Source organism: Buteo buteo, chromosome 4 (genome assembly GCF_964188355.1).
Source record: "Buteo buteo chromosome 4, bButBut1.hap1.1, whole genome shotgun sequence".
NCBI classification, from domain to species: Eukaryota; Metazoa; Chordata; class Aves; order Accipitriformes; family Accipitridae; genus Buteo; species Buteo buteo.
The window spans coordinates 28867724-28885094 of NC_134174.1; the positions used below are offsets into that span (position 1 = coordinate 28867724).

Consider the following 17371-nt stretch of genomic DNA (forward strand, 5'->3'; position numbering starts at 1 on the left):
TTGGAAACAGTCCCATATACCTTCATCTTGGTTTTTCCTCCCAACTCATCCTCTAATAGCATCTCCTTTCCATCATACTCCCACATGGCCATTTTTACTGTGAAGCACTTCTAGATATTTTTCCATACTAGAATTTAAACAGATCAATTCTTGTCCTTTTAAAACTTAAGTTTTAAGACTAGCATAAAACTCTGTCACATAACAAACTATGTCACCACCTATGACTTTTAGCAAAAAGCTCCATTTGTTTCCTTATTGTTATGGTATGCTAAAATGGCTACGGAGCAGAAGCCAGCAAAGCTGCAGTCAGGAGTTACTGAGGAGGACTGGGCAGGGGTGAAGAGCTCAAATATTCAATCACCTTTTCCTTTATGAAAGGAAAAGAAGTGTGTGCATCCCTCACTCAGGAAAAAAGCTTATGCCAAAAAGCCTCAATTGCTTACTGACAGCTAACACTCAATAACTGGATCCAGGTCTTCCAATCACTAAATTGACTTAGTGTCTTGTGCTTCCACACTGTTCTAATGAACTTCACAACGTAGTCACGCACCTTCAATATGAAAATCTTTTAAAGTCCATCAGAAAAACTAACATTTAACTTTGACAGAGTTTGGAACTAAAGTATATTTAATTTGTTACCTGTGGATAAAAGTAGTGTGCAAAACTTTGGTCCCCACCAGAGAAAATTCTCTTTACGCAGTAACACTCCTCACTGTCTGCAATAGGAATAAAAAACAGGCAACTGTGAAAATGTGAATCTGAGAAATGATTAAGACACTGCAATCAACACTCAATTAGAAAAAGGTTCCTTCATTACATAACCTCACTGAAGCAGATCTTTGCAATACAATAGTTAAGTCTATCTTTAACTGAGGTAAATGTTAACAGCTCTAAGTTTTAGCTTTAGTGCTAACAAAGGACCTAACCCAACAGCACAAGTAAGCATGTATTTCCTACAGCAGAAATGGGACTTTAGGGAATAGAGCACAGTGAAAATGAGCTGTTTGGAAGAAAGTGATTATAGCTCATATTTAGTTTAAATCTCAAGTTTCATAAGACACTATAAAGGAACAGGAATCCAAGAAGTAAATATGCTAGATGTTGCTTACCTGTGGTTATCGGGCATTGAGTACTATAAGGAAGCCAGTTTCCTTTTACTGTGAAGGGACTTTTCCTATTACTGGTTGTTCCTGTACCTAATTGCCCATTACCTCCAAGTCCAAAAGAATAAATTCTTCCAGATGAAGGAACAAACGCAGTAGTGTGCTGCCTAGGGCAAACAAAATTCAGTAACAAAAACCTAAGCATTATGCTTTGTGCAGGCCAGCTTAAGAATTGTGTTAAACAGTATGTTAAAGGTCCTGTAGTACCAAACACTCTACTTCTCTATTGGCAATGCACTGCCACTGGCAATAGTCCATTTATACTCCAATAGGCAATATTCCATTTTCATGAAAAAGTTCACGGAACAGAGATGCCACGTTCTGCTTTGAAACCCTGCTTAGCCACAGTCTGACCTTTAGAGCATATCTCTTGACCTTTAGAGCTTATCTCTAGACATTCAGAAATGCAAAATTTCTACCAGGCTGGCTGCATCTCCTTTCCCCTCCCATCCTTCTCAACTCTAGATGCCCTCTCTCCTACCATGAGCCTGGGAAGAACCAGTATTAAATTTATGCAGACTATGAAAACAGAATGGGTCCACTAAATGTCAACCAAACTGCTAGAACGATAGCACATTCTTTAACCCAAATAACAAAGTGTGCCCATCTCTTAAAAAATTATGTTGCCTCCCTCACTTTGTCTCCTTAGAATACAATTCTTTGGACAAGAGAATTTTCATGTGTGCTGGGAATTTTTCCAATTTCTTGGGTGCTATTATAATATATACAATAAAAACCCATTAGGAACTGAAGCGCCATACACTATTACGGGTATTTCACAAAACAAGCTATGTTTCCAAATTTTACACTTATCCTCAGTGATGTTCATGTACCTCCCTAACACACTTGTTCTTTAATAGGAAATGATAAAGCAACAGCAATAAACAACACCTTCACATTTCACACTGATTATTCACACTTTCAGTTTAGAAAATCAGAGCCTCTCAAACAGTATAACTTCCATTAGTTCTTCCATTAAATGTTTTTAAAATCCCAGTAAGGTTTCTAAATATTTTTTGTTAGACACCATCTTGTCTTCCCTAACCACAAAGGGTAAGAAAAAAAACAATTCATATTGCAATATACATGAAGTTTTATACAGAACAAGTTATAAAATTTCCAGTGCTAGCACAGAATAGACCTTACCTGCCACAAGTGATTTGTGTGACAACACTTCCCATAAGTTCAAAAACTTTCCTTGGGTTTATCTCGTGGCTGGTAGAGTTATGACCCAACTGACCATAGCCTCCAGCTCCAAATGTAAAAACCCCACCTTCCTAAACAAATAAATTATTTGCATTAAAATAACAGTATATCTCAGAACAAGAAAGTTAACAGAAATAGGGGTTTAATAAATCTCCTTGTCTGATGATTTTGGAATTGTGAGGAAAGAAAGAGAAAATACACATGCACAAGAGGACCCTGAGACACAGAAAGGTCACAAGTTAATTGCAGTTATGAAAACATGGCACAGCTATCAGGTATTACCTTATTCGTGTTAAATCGCGTTCTTGTAATTTCCATATTATACAATAGTCCTGCCATTAACTTGTGTCAATAATAGATACTAATCCTCGTTTTTCCTCTTTTCCAGTTTTCTTGACGAACTACAACAGTATATAAACTCACACTATTAAAAAAGTATACTTTGGCTTTTAAATCCTGAATATAAACTTTAAAGCAATTATTAAATAGGAAGCTGCCCTCCTCAGGCAGATGATGCAGAGTATGACTGAAATAGTCAGCTTCATTATTCGAAAGCATAAGAAACCAGAAAATTTCAGCACTGTCGTGAGGCAAGTCATTTTTTAAAAGTGTTTTTGATTAATTTAATCAAGAAATTAACCAAAAACTTTAATGAAAGAATGTTAAATCAGAAACATTTTCAGAAGTTATACAACTTACCTTACAACAACTTTGAAACTTTCCATTTTCAAATGCTTTGAAATTGTAAAGCTGTTTCTTTCAATTCTACTCTGCATCAGACTGGACCTCTGCTGGAAATCATCATTAAAATGGCAGCGTCCGCTGAGAAAAACCAACAGCCTCATTCACTGAATCAGGATAACAAACAGTGACAGGTTTTTCTGAATTTCAGGACTTGAAGAATGCTCACACATATACATAGTACTGTCTACAAAAGATATAAGTCAAGAGCCCTCGTTCTGCAAGGCCTATCATGCAAGGGAAAATGGAGCTATATAAACAGGTGACATAAACAATTTGTTGAAACATTTACAGTAAATTCAGTATTTTAATTGAGTCCATCAGCTTTAAAGCAAGTTTGAAGTTAACTTCTGTAAATTAAAAAGGGAAAAACATTTAGAACCCAAGTTACAGATCGGTGTTTTCTTCACATTCTATACTTCCCTAACCTCACACAATACATCAATATCAGTTTCAGGATTACAAAGTTGCCACGTCTTTTTCTGTTAAAGCGAGAGAATATTTTAGGACAAAAAGCAATTGTTTGTGAACAGTCCTTTCCTTTCACTGTAGAAAATTAAGCATGTATAAACAATAAGAGTATGACCACATTTAGGCAGATCATATTCTTCAAAATAACTTTTAACTTGATGCAGTATAAAAATTCAAACTAGCACATTAAAAAATCCATATATTTTCCAAAAGTAAGTAAACACAAATGTTTTTCTTCAGAAATAGAACATTAAAAATAGTTACTCTCAAAATTCTAATGCCTTCTACAACAATATTCTGAACCCAACAGATTCAGACATGAAATGGATATTTAGTCACTTGCCCAAATCTTGACTGGCCAGAAGTGTTTTCTACTTCTATCAGTATTAAGCCCCAAAATACTCTGTTTATAAATTGATACATTTTACTGAGATTGATGAACAGCAAATGTCAAAATGTTAATACATACTGATTTTTACCTAAATGTTGAAGTCTAATCCAACTAGCAAAACACAGAAAGAAAAGTGCGGGAGTCAATCATTTAAAGCAAGACATGTATGTTTGGGTTTACCCACCACAAAATAAAGGTACTTATCATTACTTGATCCTCGAAATACACTATTCATCACTAAAATGAGTGTAAGAAAGAACACTAGCATTATACAGTCTATGTTGCTCCTAGAAGTTTCCAAATAAGTTTAAAAGTTTAAAAATAAGACTCCAAATAACACGTTTAGCCAACAGTTATGTATAAGGCAATTTAACACATTTCAGCGCTCTATTTTAATCATTTCCTACATCTCTGTACGAACATGCTACATTGACACAGAATACGTGCTTTTTTTCCAAATTGGCCTGGAAATAAGTGGCCAACTTTTCATAGAACCTTACACTATAATACTTACTAGTGGATTATGTAAATCTTCCATTCTTCTATTGGTTTGCCAATAGTATGTAAACAGCTGCTGCACAACAGCAGACAGAAGAGAGGAGTGAGAATATGTGAGAGCAACAACCCTGCAGACCCCAAGGCCAGTGAAGAAGGAGGGCAAGGAAGTGCTCCAGGTGCTGGAGCAGAGATTCCCCTGCAGCCCGTGGTGAAGACCACGGTGAGGCAGGCTGTCCCCCTGCAACCTATGGAGGTCCACGGTGGAGCAGATCTCCACCTGCAGGCCGTGGAGGACCCCACGCCTGCAGGCCGTGGAGGACCCCACGCCTGCAGGCCGTGGAGGACCCCACGCCGGAGCAGGGGGATGCCCGAAGGAGGCTGTGACCCTGTGGGAAGCCCGTGCTGGAGCAGGCTCCTGGCAGGACCTGTGGACCCATAGACAGAGGAGCCCACGCTGGAGCAGGTTTGCTGGCAGGCCTTGTGATCCCACGGGGGACCCATGCTGGAGCAGTTCATGGAGGACTGTCTCCCATGGGTGGGACCCCACACTGGAGCAAGGAGGAAGGAGCAGCAGAGACAATGTGTGATGAACTGACCACAACGCCCTTTCCCCATCATCCTGCACCGCTGGGGTGGAGGAGGTAGAGAAGCCAGGAGTAAAGTTAAGCCCAGGAAGAAGGGAGGGGTAGGGTGAAGGTGTTTTAAGATTTCTTTTTATTCCTCATTACCCTACTCTGACTTGTGATTGGCAATAAATTAATTTCCCCAAGTCAAGTCCCCAAGCTCTTTCGCCTGTGACAGTAATTGGTGAGTGATCTCCCTGTCCTTATCTTGACCCACAAGCCTTTTGTTGTATTTTCTCTCCCCGTCCAGCTGAGGAGGGGGAGTGATAGGGTGGCTTGGTGGGCACCTGGCATCCAGCCAAGGTCAACCCACTATAATAGCAAGTAGAAAATCACTAAGAAAAAACTTTAAACAACCACATGCACCAATCGCCCCAGTATTCAATTTAAATTCAAATTTAACTTTGTCTGATCAGTGATAACAGCAATACTAGAGGCATTACAGCCAGAAAACAGCTAATCTCTTTAGGATACATTAATGTAAATGTCAATATCTGCATAATTATAATAATGCAACACGCACATATCAAAAATGCTATATTTTTTTAATGCTCAATTTCACCAAATCTGACAAAAATTTAAAACTACCGAAAGATTTCTTGTATTTGGTAAGTTTTTTCAAATATTTAACCATTCTTCCAGTGCTTCCTCAACTTCATCCAATAAACTTTGAAGAAATTTTATGCAGAATTTTGTTTATTATTTCCTATTCAGGTAGCATCTTCTCCTGAAAACATTAAAAAAAAAATCAAAGCATAAACATATCTTTAAATACTGTACCTTTGTAAGGGCAGCAGTATGGTCTTCTCCACAACATATATGAACAACCTTCTGAGTTCTCAGTGACTTTAGCAGCGTAGGAACATACCTGTCTGAAAGGTTTAATACAGCAGTAGGTCGCTTATTTTGAAAATAAAAATCAGAAAACAAATAGCTCTGCTCATTTATTCTAATTTGATTCCAGTCAAACAAGCATTTTAAATTTGTTAGCACAATACAATCATTGTGACTGAGTTTATGTATCTTTGAGATGGAAGCGTCAGTACAGAAAAAAAGAAAAGACTACTATACTGAAATACTTTGTAGCAAATAGTCTCATTTTCACTAGCATAGCATCATATGTCAATACATAAATCATGAAATAGGGAACAGCACGTTAGACCTGCCATTGGCCATGAGAAAACAAATGACAGTTGGTTTGAGTTGTTTCTGTGCTTCATGTTTTTAAAGTGTTCTTTAAGTTGGTATCAGTTGGTCATAGTTCTGTACTACTAAACGTATAATAAAATGGAAGACTGCATAATTAGGAAGGACAACTAACTTCCCTCCATCACCAGAGCAAATCAACTTTGTCATCCAGTTGAACAAAGGCAATTTTTTTAAAAGCTAATGCTAATGTCTTAAAATTTGTCAGGTAAGCTAAGATGCCTGGAAGAAGCCCTATCAAGACATAAAAAAGGGATTTTACTGAGAAGTGATACTATATAAAAAACTGGGGTCATACATATTCCAAAGAATACGTAGAAGCAACTGAAGTCTCCCACGAAAATTTTATTTCTGAAAAGTACATCTAATTTTCTTATCACATAAGTGTGACCAGATCTAAAGTGTTAATTCAGATACGCATTTTAACTACAACACATTTTTCTTATTTTAAATAGTTATAAGAACAATGAACCAGTGAGAAAGTTTGAATTCATGAAACTAGCTACAGATTATTCTATACTAAACTGTGTATTACAGGAACCTGATAGCATATACTCCCATCTTGGAGCCCTGCACATGGATAGTGCGCATGTAACATAATACAACTAACAAAGAAATAATTTTTTGTCTAACCTAACCACTTGCTTAAAATCGTTAGTGAATATCAAGACCCTAGTAGAGGAAATTTTGGAAATGGTTAGCTGAAAAGTGTGAATGATTATCAAAAGTGGCCTGAGAAAGGCAGACACCCACATGGCAGTAAAACAATGCAGATGCCTTAAGTGTGTCTACTAAGGACAACCAAATAGTTTTGATACAATACTGGTTTTGTCAAGCAAGTTCATCTATCTAAAATTCAGTTCAAACTGTAACTACTGCACAGTATTTTCATTCAATCCTGTTCAGAAAGTTTAAGTCACAGAAAAATCTAGAACAAGGAAAGAAAACAAGTCAAGCAAGCTAGAATTTCAACATAACGCTGTTGGAACTTTCACTACAAAACAGCCAAGGAAGAAATCTCTAGGTCTTCCTTATGCAATTGCACATGACATCAGCACTCTCTGACAATATTCAACAAAGGTTTGTTCTGTCTGCTCCTTTTCTAGGAATACTGCTGTCTTTAAGTTCGCAAAACAAGACCTTCAGCATGAAATTTTACTGAAGTAATGTTTACTTACCATTATCATCATTAAGACCCAGCTGCCCAAATTTGTTGCGTCCCCATCCAAAAATGGCTCCAGAAAGAGTTAGTACAAAACTATGAGCTCCTCCTGCTGCAATCTGTGCAAAAGGGATTCCCAGCAGAGATTTAATCACATGTGGTGAGTTTTGTTTTTTATACTCATAGCCTAAGCCCAGCTGGCCATATTTATTTTGTCCCCAGGAAAACACTTCACTTCCTGTTTAAAAGGAAAAAAAAAAAATACCAAGAAATACAATCAGTATAGTTTAATTATACAAAGTTTATTTACTGTAAGAAAAGCTAAAAGTTATTCTTCAAACATTTTTGAGTTTGAAAATGCATACAAATTACTGATACCTGAAGATAAGCATTCTCGTGTAATTTGCAGACATTCAACTCAAATATTTAATCAGACTGACAGTATTTAAATCACATTCAAAACCTTCAAAACTGCTCTTAACATTCCTGTTTCAACAGTGTTAGATAAGTTGAGTTTGGTTATTACAAAGCAAGGTGCTGTTACATTGGGAGTTCCACTACTGCATATATTTTTATGCAGAGATCTTGCTTAAGCGGCATACCGGACATGTAAAAATTTCCAATTTCCAATCACAAGCCTCATCTAAGCTTTTATATGGTAACATACTTAATTTTCACATAGAATTTAAGTGACTACATTTTAAATTTTAAAATATTGTATTAATGATATGATCAGTGAAGCACAAAGTTTATAATGTCTTTTGATGCCTTACAAAGAAAAAAAAAACGTTCTGAAGAATCACAAATCAGAGAGCTATTTATGTTAAGATTGCCACCAAAATAAAATGTTCCCCTGAACAACCAACGTTTTGCCAAGGTATTTACTATCCTAAAGATCAATACCTAATCACAAAGATATTTTGGTTTTGCTGATGCAATATGTTTCAAACAGTAATGTTACCCATGTCTGTCCTATCTCCATCTTCCCAATAACAGTTTTATCAAGATGGAAAATGATGAAACCCTTCCCCTAGGGTACAGGTCTCTCAGATTTTATTTATTTATTTAAACAACAACAACCAAAAAACAAAAGCAGACAAAAAAACCAAACCCTAACACACCACTTTTATACAAAGCCTTCCTAACACTGAAGAAATCCTATGCCAATCATTTATAATCACACGAACTAATCCATCTTATCAATATCCCATATATAGATCTAAAAATGCTATGAAGTCTCCTCTCAAAATGCCCGATGCAAGTAAGTTCATCCCACCTTCCTCCCTGTGTGGGTCTCTTTTGAAGGCCGTAACCTTGCTACGCTGCAAGTATTTCTGCAGGTTCTCTTACAACCAGGAAAAAAAACCCAAAACCAACAAAAAAACCACCCTAGAATGCACATGAAGAACAGAAACATATGAGCTGCAAATCCACGAATGGGCAATAGGATAGTGATACTGTACTTGAAGTTTGTAATTATTTAAAACACTGAGGGATTTTATCTTGCACTTTTGACCAATAGAATGCTTAACAGCACAATTCTGATACTCCCCACATCCTACTGCTGATCTTAACCCAGGCAAAGGGTTATTTGTAAATCCCTGTCTGCCTGTACTGAAAACAAAGGAATGTCACTAGGTTTTAATGGTAAAGACACCCAGGAATACCCAACAGCACAGAAAACATATGAGCCCATGAAAAGTCACATACAGAATCAAGGCACATATAGTCAGTTTAAACTGTTATATTTAAAGAAAAGGAAAAAAAAAAATCATTCAACATGTGATTAACACCTCCCTCCCCACAGCTTATTTAGTTCATATTTTAACCACACATTGTTAAGAAACACTGTCAAACTATAGTCTTTCTGGAATTTTTGAGTTTCTAAGTTTCCATTAACCCTGTACAGCAGCCACTTCTTCCAAATGGAAGTTTCAGCCACAACTCTCCTTTGTCACAATGAGACAAACAAGCAGCAAATTTAAATTCATATTCATTTCTGGAGAGCTATTCTATTAACTAGACATGCAATACTCTTACATGAGTGAGGCCAACTAAGTATGTTCTCATAGCCCCAGCAAAACTTTCAAGACAGATGTTTAAACCTTTCAAAAGGTGCGTTATAACGTGACATTACATTTTAACTATAGAAGCATCAACAAAACAGAGGCTTTGCAATAGAAAAGCAGACAAGGAAGTCGTTGTCTGCAAGCCTCAGTAACTTGAAGTTACAGGTTAAAATAAGACTAGTGACAAAGTGCCTTGCTAGCAGGATGAAAAAGAAATGGGACCATAAAAAGGAGAGAAAGAAAAATTAATTTAAAAAGGAAGTTACATGAAAGCAAGATGATAAAAAGCAAAAAAGCATAAGAAAAAAAGCAGAACAACACAACATTTGTTTGTACATTTATTTTTTAAATTCAAGCTTCCATCATTAGACTTCCCCTACCAACCTGAAATCCCATCTGTGTTAAGTGGTAGCATGTTTTAAAAAAAATTTCCTTTTAAAAAAAGACAAAATAAACATTGAAACGTTTAGAAATATCTGGTAAGAAATTACACAAAACTTCAGAAAAAATTGGCTTACCTTTTGAGAGTGCTAGTGAGTGATAATAACCACAAGCAACTTGAACAATTTGGATCTCTGATAAGCTTTTAATATTTCTATCAGGGTAAGAAAACAGAGAAAGAATTAAGCTACTAGGTCATGGTATGAAATATAAAGTCATGCCAAAGGGTAATATACAAAAAGCGAATCTTTTTCACTGATGTATATATGAAACTAATTTAAATATCCTAATTTTAATTAGAAGCTCTTTAGTAAAGTCTTAAGTCAAAACTGCTTCTTTTCTAACACTTTCAAGGACAGGTTCTGTCTTATTTTCAAATTAATAAAGTCAGTAAAAAAGACCATAATGAAGAATTAGGGAGGTTCATGTGCTAGGAAGGAGATGTCACACAGCTGAATGGAGGAAATGAATACCGGATGCAAGAAAAAAAATTATTCTTACTTTTGAGTTTCCAAAAGAAAAAAGGTTTTACAAACTTCTTCATATCAGTATTAGATATAAAGACTGAATTAGTTCCTGTTAAAATTTGAACACTCAATTTTTCATCTCTACCAACATTAACTTCAATCAAAACTTCAGTTGATTCAGAGCTATTAAGTATTGCACAATGCTATAAAGAAATTGCAAATACCTATAAATGTGCATTAAATCTAGTATGCTTTCAACTTTTGATGAGAAAAAACAGTTTTTAAAAGGTCTGTGGGCTTTTAAATTTGATACAGGAAAAAAATCACTTTATTTTAGTTATTTATATCTTTCATGTTTATACATGTGTCACAGATAGCCATGATAAAGTTACAGATTACTAATGTTTCAAGGAATTGTTACTTTTGCATGTCTCTTCCCTATGTAAAAAACAATACTAGAAAAGAAAACCTCCAGCTTGCAAACATACAAACTTACTGCTACAGACAGTTCCACTGATTTCAGTGAACCTATTCATCACAGTAAAAACGTGGACTTCAGCTAGCTGGAATGCTTGCAGCATTCTGAAAACAAGCTAGTGAATCTGGCTAGCATTCATTTTTATAACTAGAAGGCGTATTATTCAATCACAATTAAAAAACTTTGGGGTGAAAATTGAAGTATCAAGATCAGATAGCAAACATGCCTTCTTCAAATGTACTCCCACAACTGGTTTTGAAAGTTTAACATTCTGTTTCTCTTTAACTTCTCTTCAACGGCGGTTAGCAATCCCTATTTACATTCTGAAAATACCCACACTACTTTTCCAACATAACTCTCATTCTTAGTACATGACTTAAAAAATGAAAAAACAAAAACAAAAACAAAAACAAAAAACCACAACCCCAACAAACCAAACCAAGCAAATCCATAACACACTTCTCACATAAGCTAACTTTTTGTGAAAAGGAAACTGTCTACAACATACAAGTGCCATAGCTAAAATACACTTTCTAATATGTGTTTTTAATTATAACAGCAGAAGAGGTTAACCTATGTGATTTAAGCATATTTTTTCCAAAAAAAAAAACTTCTTATACACTAATTATTTTTAACCTGGGCACTCTGATGCATTCCTCTGTTCCCGGCAAGCCAAGCTGTCCATCAGTAGCCAGACCCCAAGCATATACCTGACCCTTGTCATTTAATGCAAGGGTGTGGGCTTCCCCACATGATACAGCTACAATATTTTGGGCATCCAGTGCACCAACATGCTCTAAAAAAAAAGAAAAAAAAAAAGGAAAAAAAAGTTAGTTGTTGAAAAAAAAGCTACTAACAAGTTAGTGTTGTCCAAGACAGTTATACTCAGTACTATGATGTCAATTGAAATGACACAGAACTAAGCCCAGAAAGTCTGCCAAAACATCCTTTATTTAAAATTATAAACATGCTATTCTAGGAGAAGTAAGCTAAATTTGACACCCCAAAGTAACCAAACAACAACTGTATCTGGAGCAATACACAGAAGTGCACAAAAACTGCAGCTTGATTATAATGGTTCCTTCTAATCTTGTCATCTGAAAATGAGTGCAGAAACTCAATTAACATTAAGGTCAAATAGATTACTGTCAAATGACTACACGTGTAAATATTACGTAAGAGGAAAACATTCCACCACAGCAAATTAAATTCACCTATTCATTATTAGCAAAAAAGCCTGCAAAACAAGGCAGGGCAAATTAAAGACTAAAGCTACTGATTTTGCAATGAGCTACACAATGTCCTCTTTATAATGCAAAATACTGTAGAAACAGATCCTAAAGAGTAATTTTTCTAGACATATGGGGCATGCCTCTGAAAAGCAAACACTAAAATATCTCTGATTTTTTTTCCAGTAGCCTGCATCAATACCCTTAAATACATTTGGAAAAACTCAAAGTTTGTTTTTGTGCTTATGATTTTTGATCAGAAATCTAACATTTTTATTCCAACAGTAAAGTGGAGAAGTATCATCAGGGTCTCTCATTAAGGCTGCAATTTTCAACAGTCTCCCTTAAATAAGAGCCTGCTTGGACATTTTATGCCCAGTTTTCAAACACATAAATTCTATTCCTGCCTAAGAATGGCACGCCACTGAAAAAGCCTGTGTATCATCAATGCAACGTGCACTGTAACCACAGCCTAGCATAGCCTAAGTCAATTTTGAAACAATAGCTAACAGTATCTGCAACATGACAGGCACTCAATTCCCAAAATAAAGTACCACAGGCAGCAGAGGTTAAGTTCATTTTTTTCAACAGCTGGTCTGATTAAAGAGGCTACCACCCCAATTCAGCCCATAACAGCCTCGCCAGTGGAAAAGGTCATGTAAGCGCTCTCCAGTTCAGGCAACAGCATGCAGATTAGCCTCAACTATCTTCACCAGCTGCTAAACTAGCCAGGCTGACTTTGCCTAATACAGGTTAAGGAACATTCACACAACCCCTGTGGCAAGCAGAGCTCTGTGGGGAGGAAAGAGGGAAGGTACAACTAAATAGTGCCACTGGCGACACAGAAGTGCCAGAGACATGCAGTTCAGCGACAAAATTATCTTCAGCTAGCAGAAATACGTTCAAAAGAGAGCACCCAACCCATTTGTAAAGACACTGAGCCTCTTTAGACTGTGCAAGTTATCCCAAGGCACTGACTTCATATCAGAACATTCAACAGTATTGTCAGTAACCTCTAGATGACAGAAAAATTAGGGAGGAGGACATTAGAATCCTCATGACTACTGCGTCTGAGCATGTTAAAAAAAAAAGATTTATAGTAGGTGTTTGTCCATTACATATGAAAGCTCATACAAGGCTGTTTAAAAAAAAAACAAAAATTAGAAGTCAGATATTTTTGTTTTAAGTTTTAGATTTAAAAGACAATTCAGCATTATTTTCAAAGTGGGTAACAAATATTCAGAGTAAGTTTGACAAGCCAAGTTTCTATCCATTTTCATGAAGTAGATTTTTGCACAGGATTAAAATTTATCAGTTTTAATATCCATTTACTGTTTCCCAATAGAAGTCCAAATTAGTTTTTAAAAGTTACAGATCAACTACACAAAAAGCCTTTAAGTGGCACCAAATCCAAAACTCTGAATAAAGGAGAACTACTAAAATACTGCATAATGCCTTATTTCCATTTGAAATATTTGTATCAATTACTATGCCAAGTAACTTGTAAAATTCCTATAGCATTGATTAGAATAAACTCTTATTAAGCCTTATCAGTTTGCTTACATTACGCTACAAGTACTGTCAGAAGCACTGTTCTGTATCTCTCAGTAGCACGCAGATATGACTCACAAGCACAGCTCTGAAGGGAGCCCATGTGCACACTCCCCTGCAGTCCTTGCAAGATGTTTACCCACTTCTGCTATGGAACTGCACTAGCAGGAAGCAGAAACATGCATATAACATAGATAGGAGGAAAAAAAGCCCAAATAAGTTTTACATTGCATCCTTTAGGCTTTTCCAAATCCTCTTCCTGTAGCACTGTATATGCTGAAAAGTCTTTTATCAAAAGTTTTATTTTTAGTTCTTAAAAAAGAAAATGAAGAACATTGCTTCAATCAGACCTGCTCTACATCACATATTACACGATTAAAAACACACAGCATGTTTCTCAACTATGGTATGGCAAATATTCATGTCTACCATATTCCAGTAGCCAAACCCATACATATAGTACACAATGCTAATCCATGTATTGAAGCAGGTCACCTCCCCTTGAGATTAAAAACAGTCACTGAGTCTCCCACAGCCTTAGGTAAAGCGATTCCATACTGGAAATAAAAAACAGTAGCACTGTCCAGCTGCACAGAAGGCAAAAGTATGGGGGACAGCCATATTTTCACAGTTGGTTGTTTCCAACTGTCACAAGATGCAATCCAAGCAAAGGAATGCTTTTCAAGTTAAAAATATGCCCATTCTTGGAAGAACTACTGTGCGTACAATTCAGCACATTCACAGACACTGGCAATCTTCTTGGGTTTGATGTAGAATAATGAAACAAAAAATACAGGCACAACCACACGTACTCGCCACAATTCATTACTTCTAAACTTACCGGGTCTTTTCCTGGCTTTTTCATGCCCTAGTTGTCCTAGATCATTGCATCCACATGTATAAACAGTCCCATCATCCAGGACAAAAACAGTATGTCTCAGTCCACATCCTACATCTCTGACCCTCTTATTTAAGAAAAAGTCACTTTTTCTGGGTTCCAAAACAATCTCTTCATCAATTCCACCCAATCCAAGCTGTCCAAAAGATGCATTTCCCCAGCACAACATGTTTATGCTTCTCTTGATCACAGAGATCTTCCAACTTTGCTTTTCTAGAATATCCCTTCTGAGTAGCTGTTAAAAAAAAAAAAAGAAAAAAGAAAACGTACATTTTTTCAGTATTGTCCCTAACATTTATGTTATCTTCTATATAACAAGTAATCCACAAGTTCACTTTCTATATACCAATATATTGAGACATCGAACAACTTTTAAGAGTGTGATTTACTTTCTTGGACAGTATTTACATTAACTCTGGAGTAAAATGCTTTCCTTCCCATTTCAGGTACAACTTTTAAGACGTGCAGGTCCTCAGTTTTATAAAACTTTTTTTCAACAACTTAAAATATCATTCTTTCTAAAACTTCTCTGATCCCTAATCCAGATCCATACCAATGGCAGTCACAACCAATTCTAGCCAGTGGAAATGACCTCAAACATCTTTTAAGGAGACAGTACAGGCTAGTTTCATTACACAAGGAGCTGCATGACTCCAAAAAGCACTGTGTGCAGCCTCAAGATCATCCCCCAAAACAACACGTGACTCATGGCTTGGAAAAAATTGGTCAGCTCTGATCAATGCAGTTACGCAACACAAAGGATAATATGATGTGTCAATCATTACATTTAAACAACTATGAGTCAACTGACCTTACAATTTAAAAGAAAATAAATAGCTGAAACTCAAGTCCCCGATCTTGCACTGCAATCAACACAGGCTACAGCTTCATAGTTACTCTGCAGGAACAGGAGGCCACATATACAAACTCCCCCGGCAAACGCCCATCCCTAATGCCTAAATTGCAATTATCAGTATTTGTGCTGACAGACTCTGTACCTATTTGGAAAAGATACAAAGCTACGCTTCTCTTTCATTTTCAGTATTGCAGATGACGAAGAACTTAGGACAATGTTTTCGCTATTACTCATACTACACTTCCGTGAGAGTAAGTTTCCCTGTATTTTCAGAACAATTTAGAAATCAATGCAATACAGTGTAAAATTGCTATAAATTTTCATCTCTGACCATTATTTGGAAGACAGCATGAATAATGGAACGTGGAATGCAATGCACTACAAATGGCTTCAGTCTTACATTCTGCAGGGTCATAACTCGTATAAACCGCCTAAATATAAAACTGCTCAGAGAAGCAAGCCATCAGTTAGCACCTAAGCGTTGCATAAACCAAAAAAGGGCAGAACGCCTGCCAGCACAACAGGATGAACTATTTTTCTCTGCAAAAGTCAAAATGCAGTAAACGAGATGCTTATTTTTGTGATCTCATAAAAAAAACCCAAAACAGCCAAACAGCTTAAGATATATTGCATTCTGTTTACCTATCTCAGGAGATGACGCATGATCAAATATTTCCCTAGCTATCACTAGCTATATCCTACCACGTTCAGAAGGGTACATCAAAATGAAGACGTCTTCGGTTAAGACATTGCTATGCAACAGCAAATTTCACACATCTGTGGCAGTGACTGCAATGCAAGCTTCAACCTGCAACACAAGAAGTTAAAAGACATGTATGATTATAGTGCTTCAGGATTTCCGTAGCCAAGATTTATCTCCAGCGGGGCAAAAAGGAGAAAAGTTCTCTTTTCTGTTGAAACAGATAGGTATTTCCACTGAAGGGGGCGGGGGGAGTTTGTTGTTTTGCTTTCTTTTCTTTTAAGAGTCGGTAGCCAGAGAAGTTTTGTACTTTGATCTCAAATCACGGCAGCATTTTATCCCTGTACGCAGGCACGAAAGCCAACTCACGTTCTCAGCTGCTGGATACTACCCTGCGTGACGTCAAAAGCCGCCCAACGCCGACACCAAATACAGAACGCGAGGGAAACCACCCAACTCATTTTCTACTAGCAGAGAGCGAGTAACGGTGCTACAGGAAGCCTCTGGATGTTTCCCGCAGGCTGGAGCGGGCTGGGCGATCGTCCCGGCCACGGGCGCTGCCTGACGCGCCCTTAAAGCGCCCCAGCCGCCGGTCCCGAGGGCTGTCCCACACGCTCCCGCCCGCTCCGGCTACCCCTTTGAGTGGGACACCGCCCGCCTTCCACCGCCACAAACGCCGCCAGCCTGCGGCACGGGCTTCAACGGTTCCCCTCCCCGGGGGACGGCACCCCCGGCCGCCGCCACGGCGCTGCGGGCCGGGGAGAGCGGACGCACCGCCGGCGGGGCCGGGGCCGGGGGAGCGCAGGTCGGCGGCCGGAGCGGGGCCTCCGCCCGTTCCGACGGGGGCGGCGCCAGGCGCCCGAGGTCCCCTCAGCGCGCCCCGCAACGGCTTAAGCGGCGGCGCCCGGAACGGTCCGAAGCGCCCCGGCCCACCGGCCCACCGGCCGCCCTGCCCCTGCCCCCTCCCGCTTCTTCCCGCCCCGCGGCCACAGCCGCCGGCCCCCTCCACTCTCCCGGCCGCCCCGCGGGGCGGAAGGGCGGCAGCGTCCGGGGTCCGCAGAGGGTCCCGGCGGCGCGGCGGAACTCACCGGCGGCGGCGAGGCGCTCCGCTCCCCGGCGAGGCCGCGCCCAAGCCCGGCCCGGCCCGGCCCGCCCGCCCGCAGGCACCCACCGGCCACCGCGAGGGCGTGAGCGGCCCCGAGGCGGAGCGGTGACAGGGCC

At 38.5% G+C, this 17371-nt stretch overlaps 1 protein-coding gene across 5 annotated transcripts in view; it reads right to left on the reverse strand.

Moving 5' to 3' along the window:
- Positions 1-17371, reverse strand: part of HERC4 (HECT and RLD domain containing E3 ubiquitin protein ligase 4) — a 37314-nt gene extending 19943 nt beyond the window's left edge. For 2 of the 5 annotated variants that reach the window (XM_075025309.1, XM_075025304.1), the window contains exons 1-10: positions 17239-17371; positions 16093-16258; positions 14538-14829; positions 11553-11712; positions 10049-10125; positions 7478-7699; positions 5874-5965; positions 2310-2440; positions 1110-1270; positions 640-716 (exon numbers count right to left, since the gene is read on the reverse strand). In XM_075025309.1, the coding sequence (XP_074881410.1) occupies positions 640-716; positions 1110-1270; positions 2310-2440; positions 5874-5965; positions 7478-7699; positions 10049-10125; positions 11553-11712; positions 14538-14763 (1146 nt within the window). In that variant the 5' untranslated portion in view covers positions 14764-14829; positions 16093-16258; positions 17239-17371. Of the gene's footprint in view, positions 1-639; positions 717-1109; positions 1271-2309; positions 2441-5873; positions 5966-7477; positions 7700-10048; positions 10126-11552; positions 11713-14537; positions 14830-16092; positions 16259-16519; positions 16762-17238 lie in introns of those variants that run through there. The other 3 variants (XM_075025305.1, XM_075025308.1, XM_075025306.1) reach the window with 3 other exon arrangements.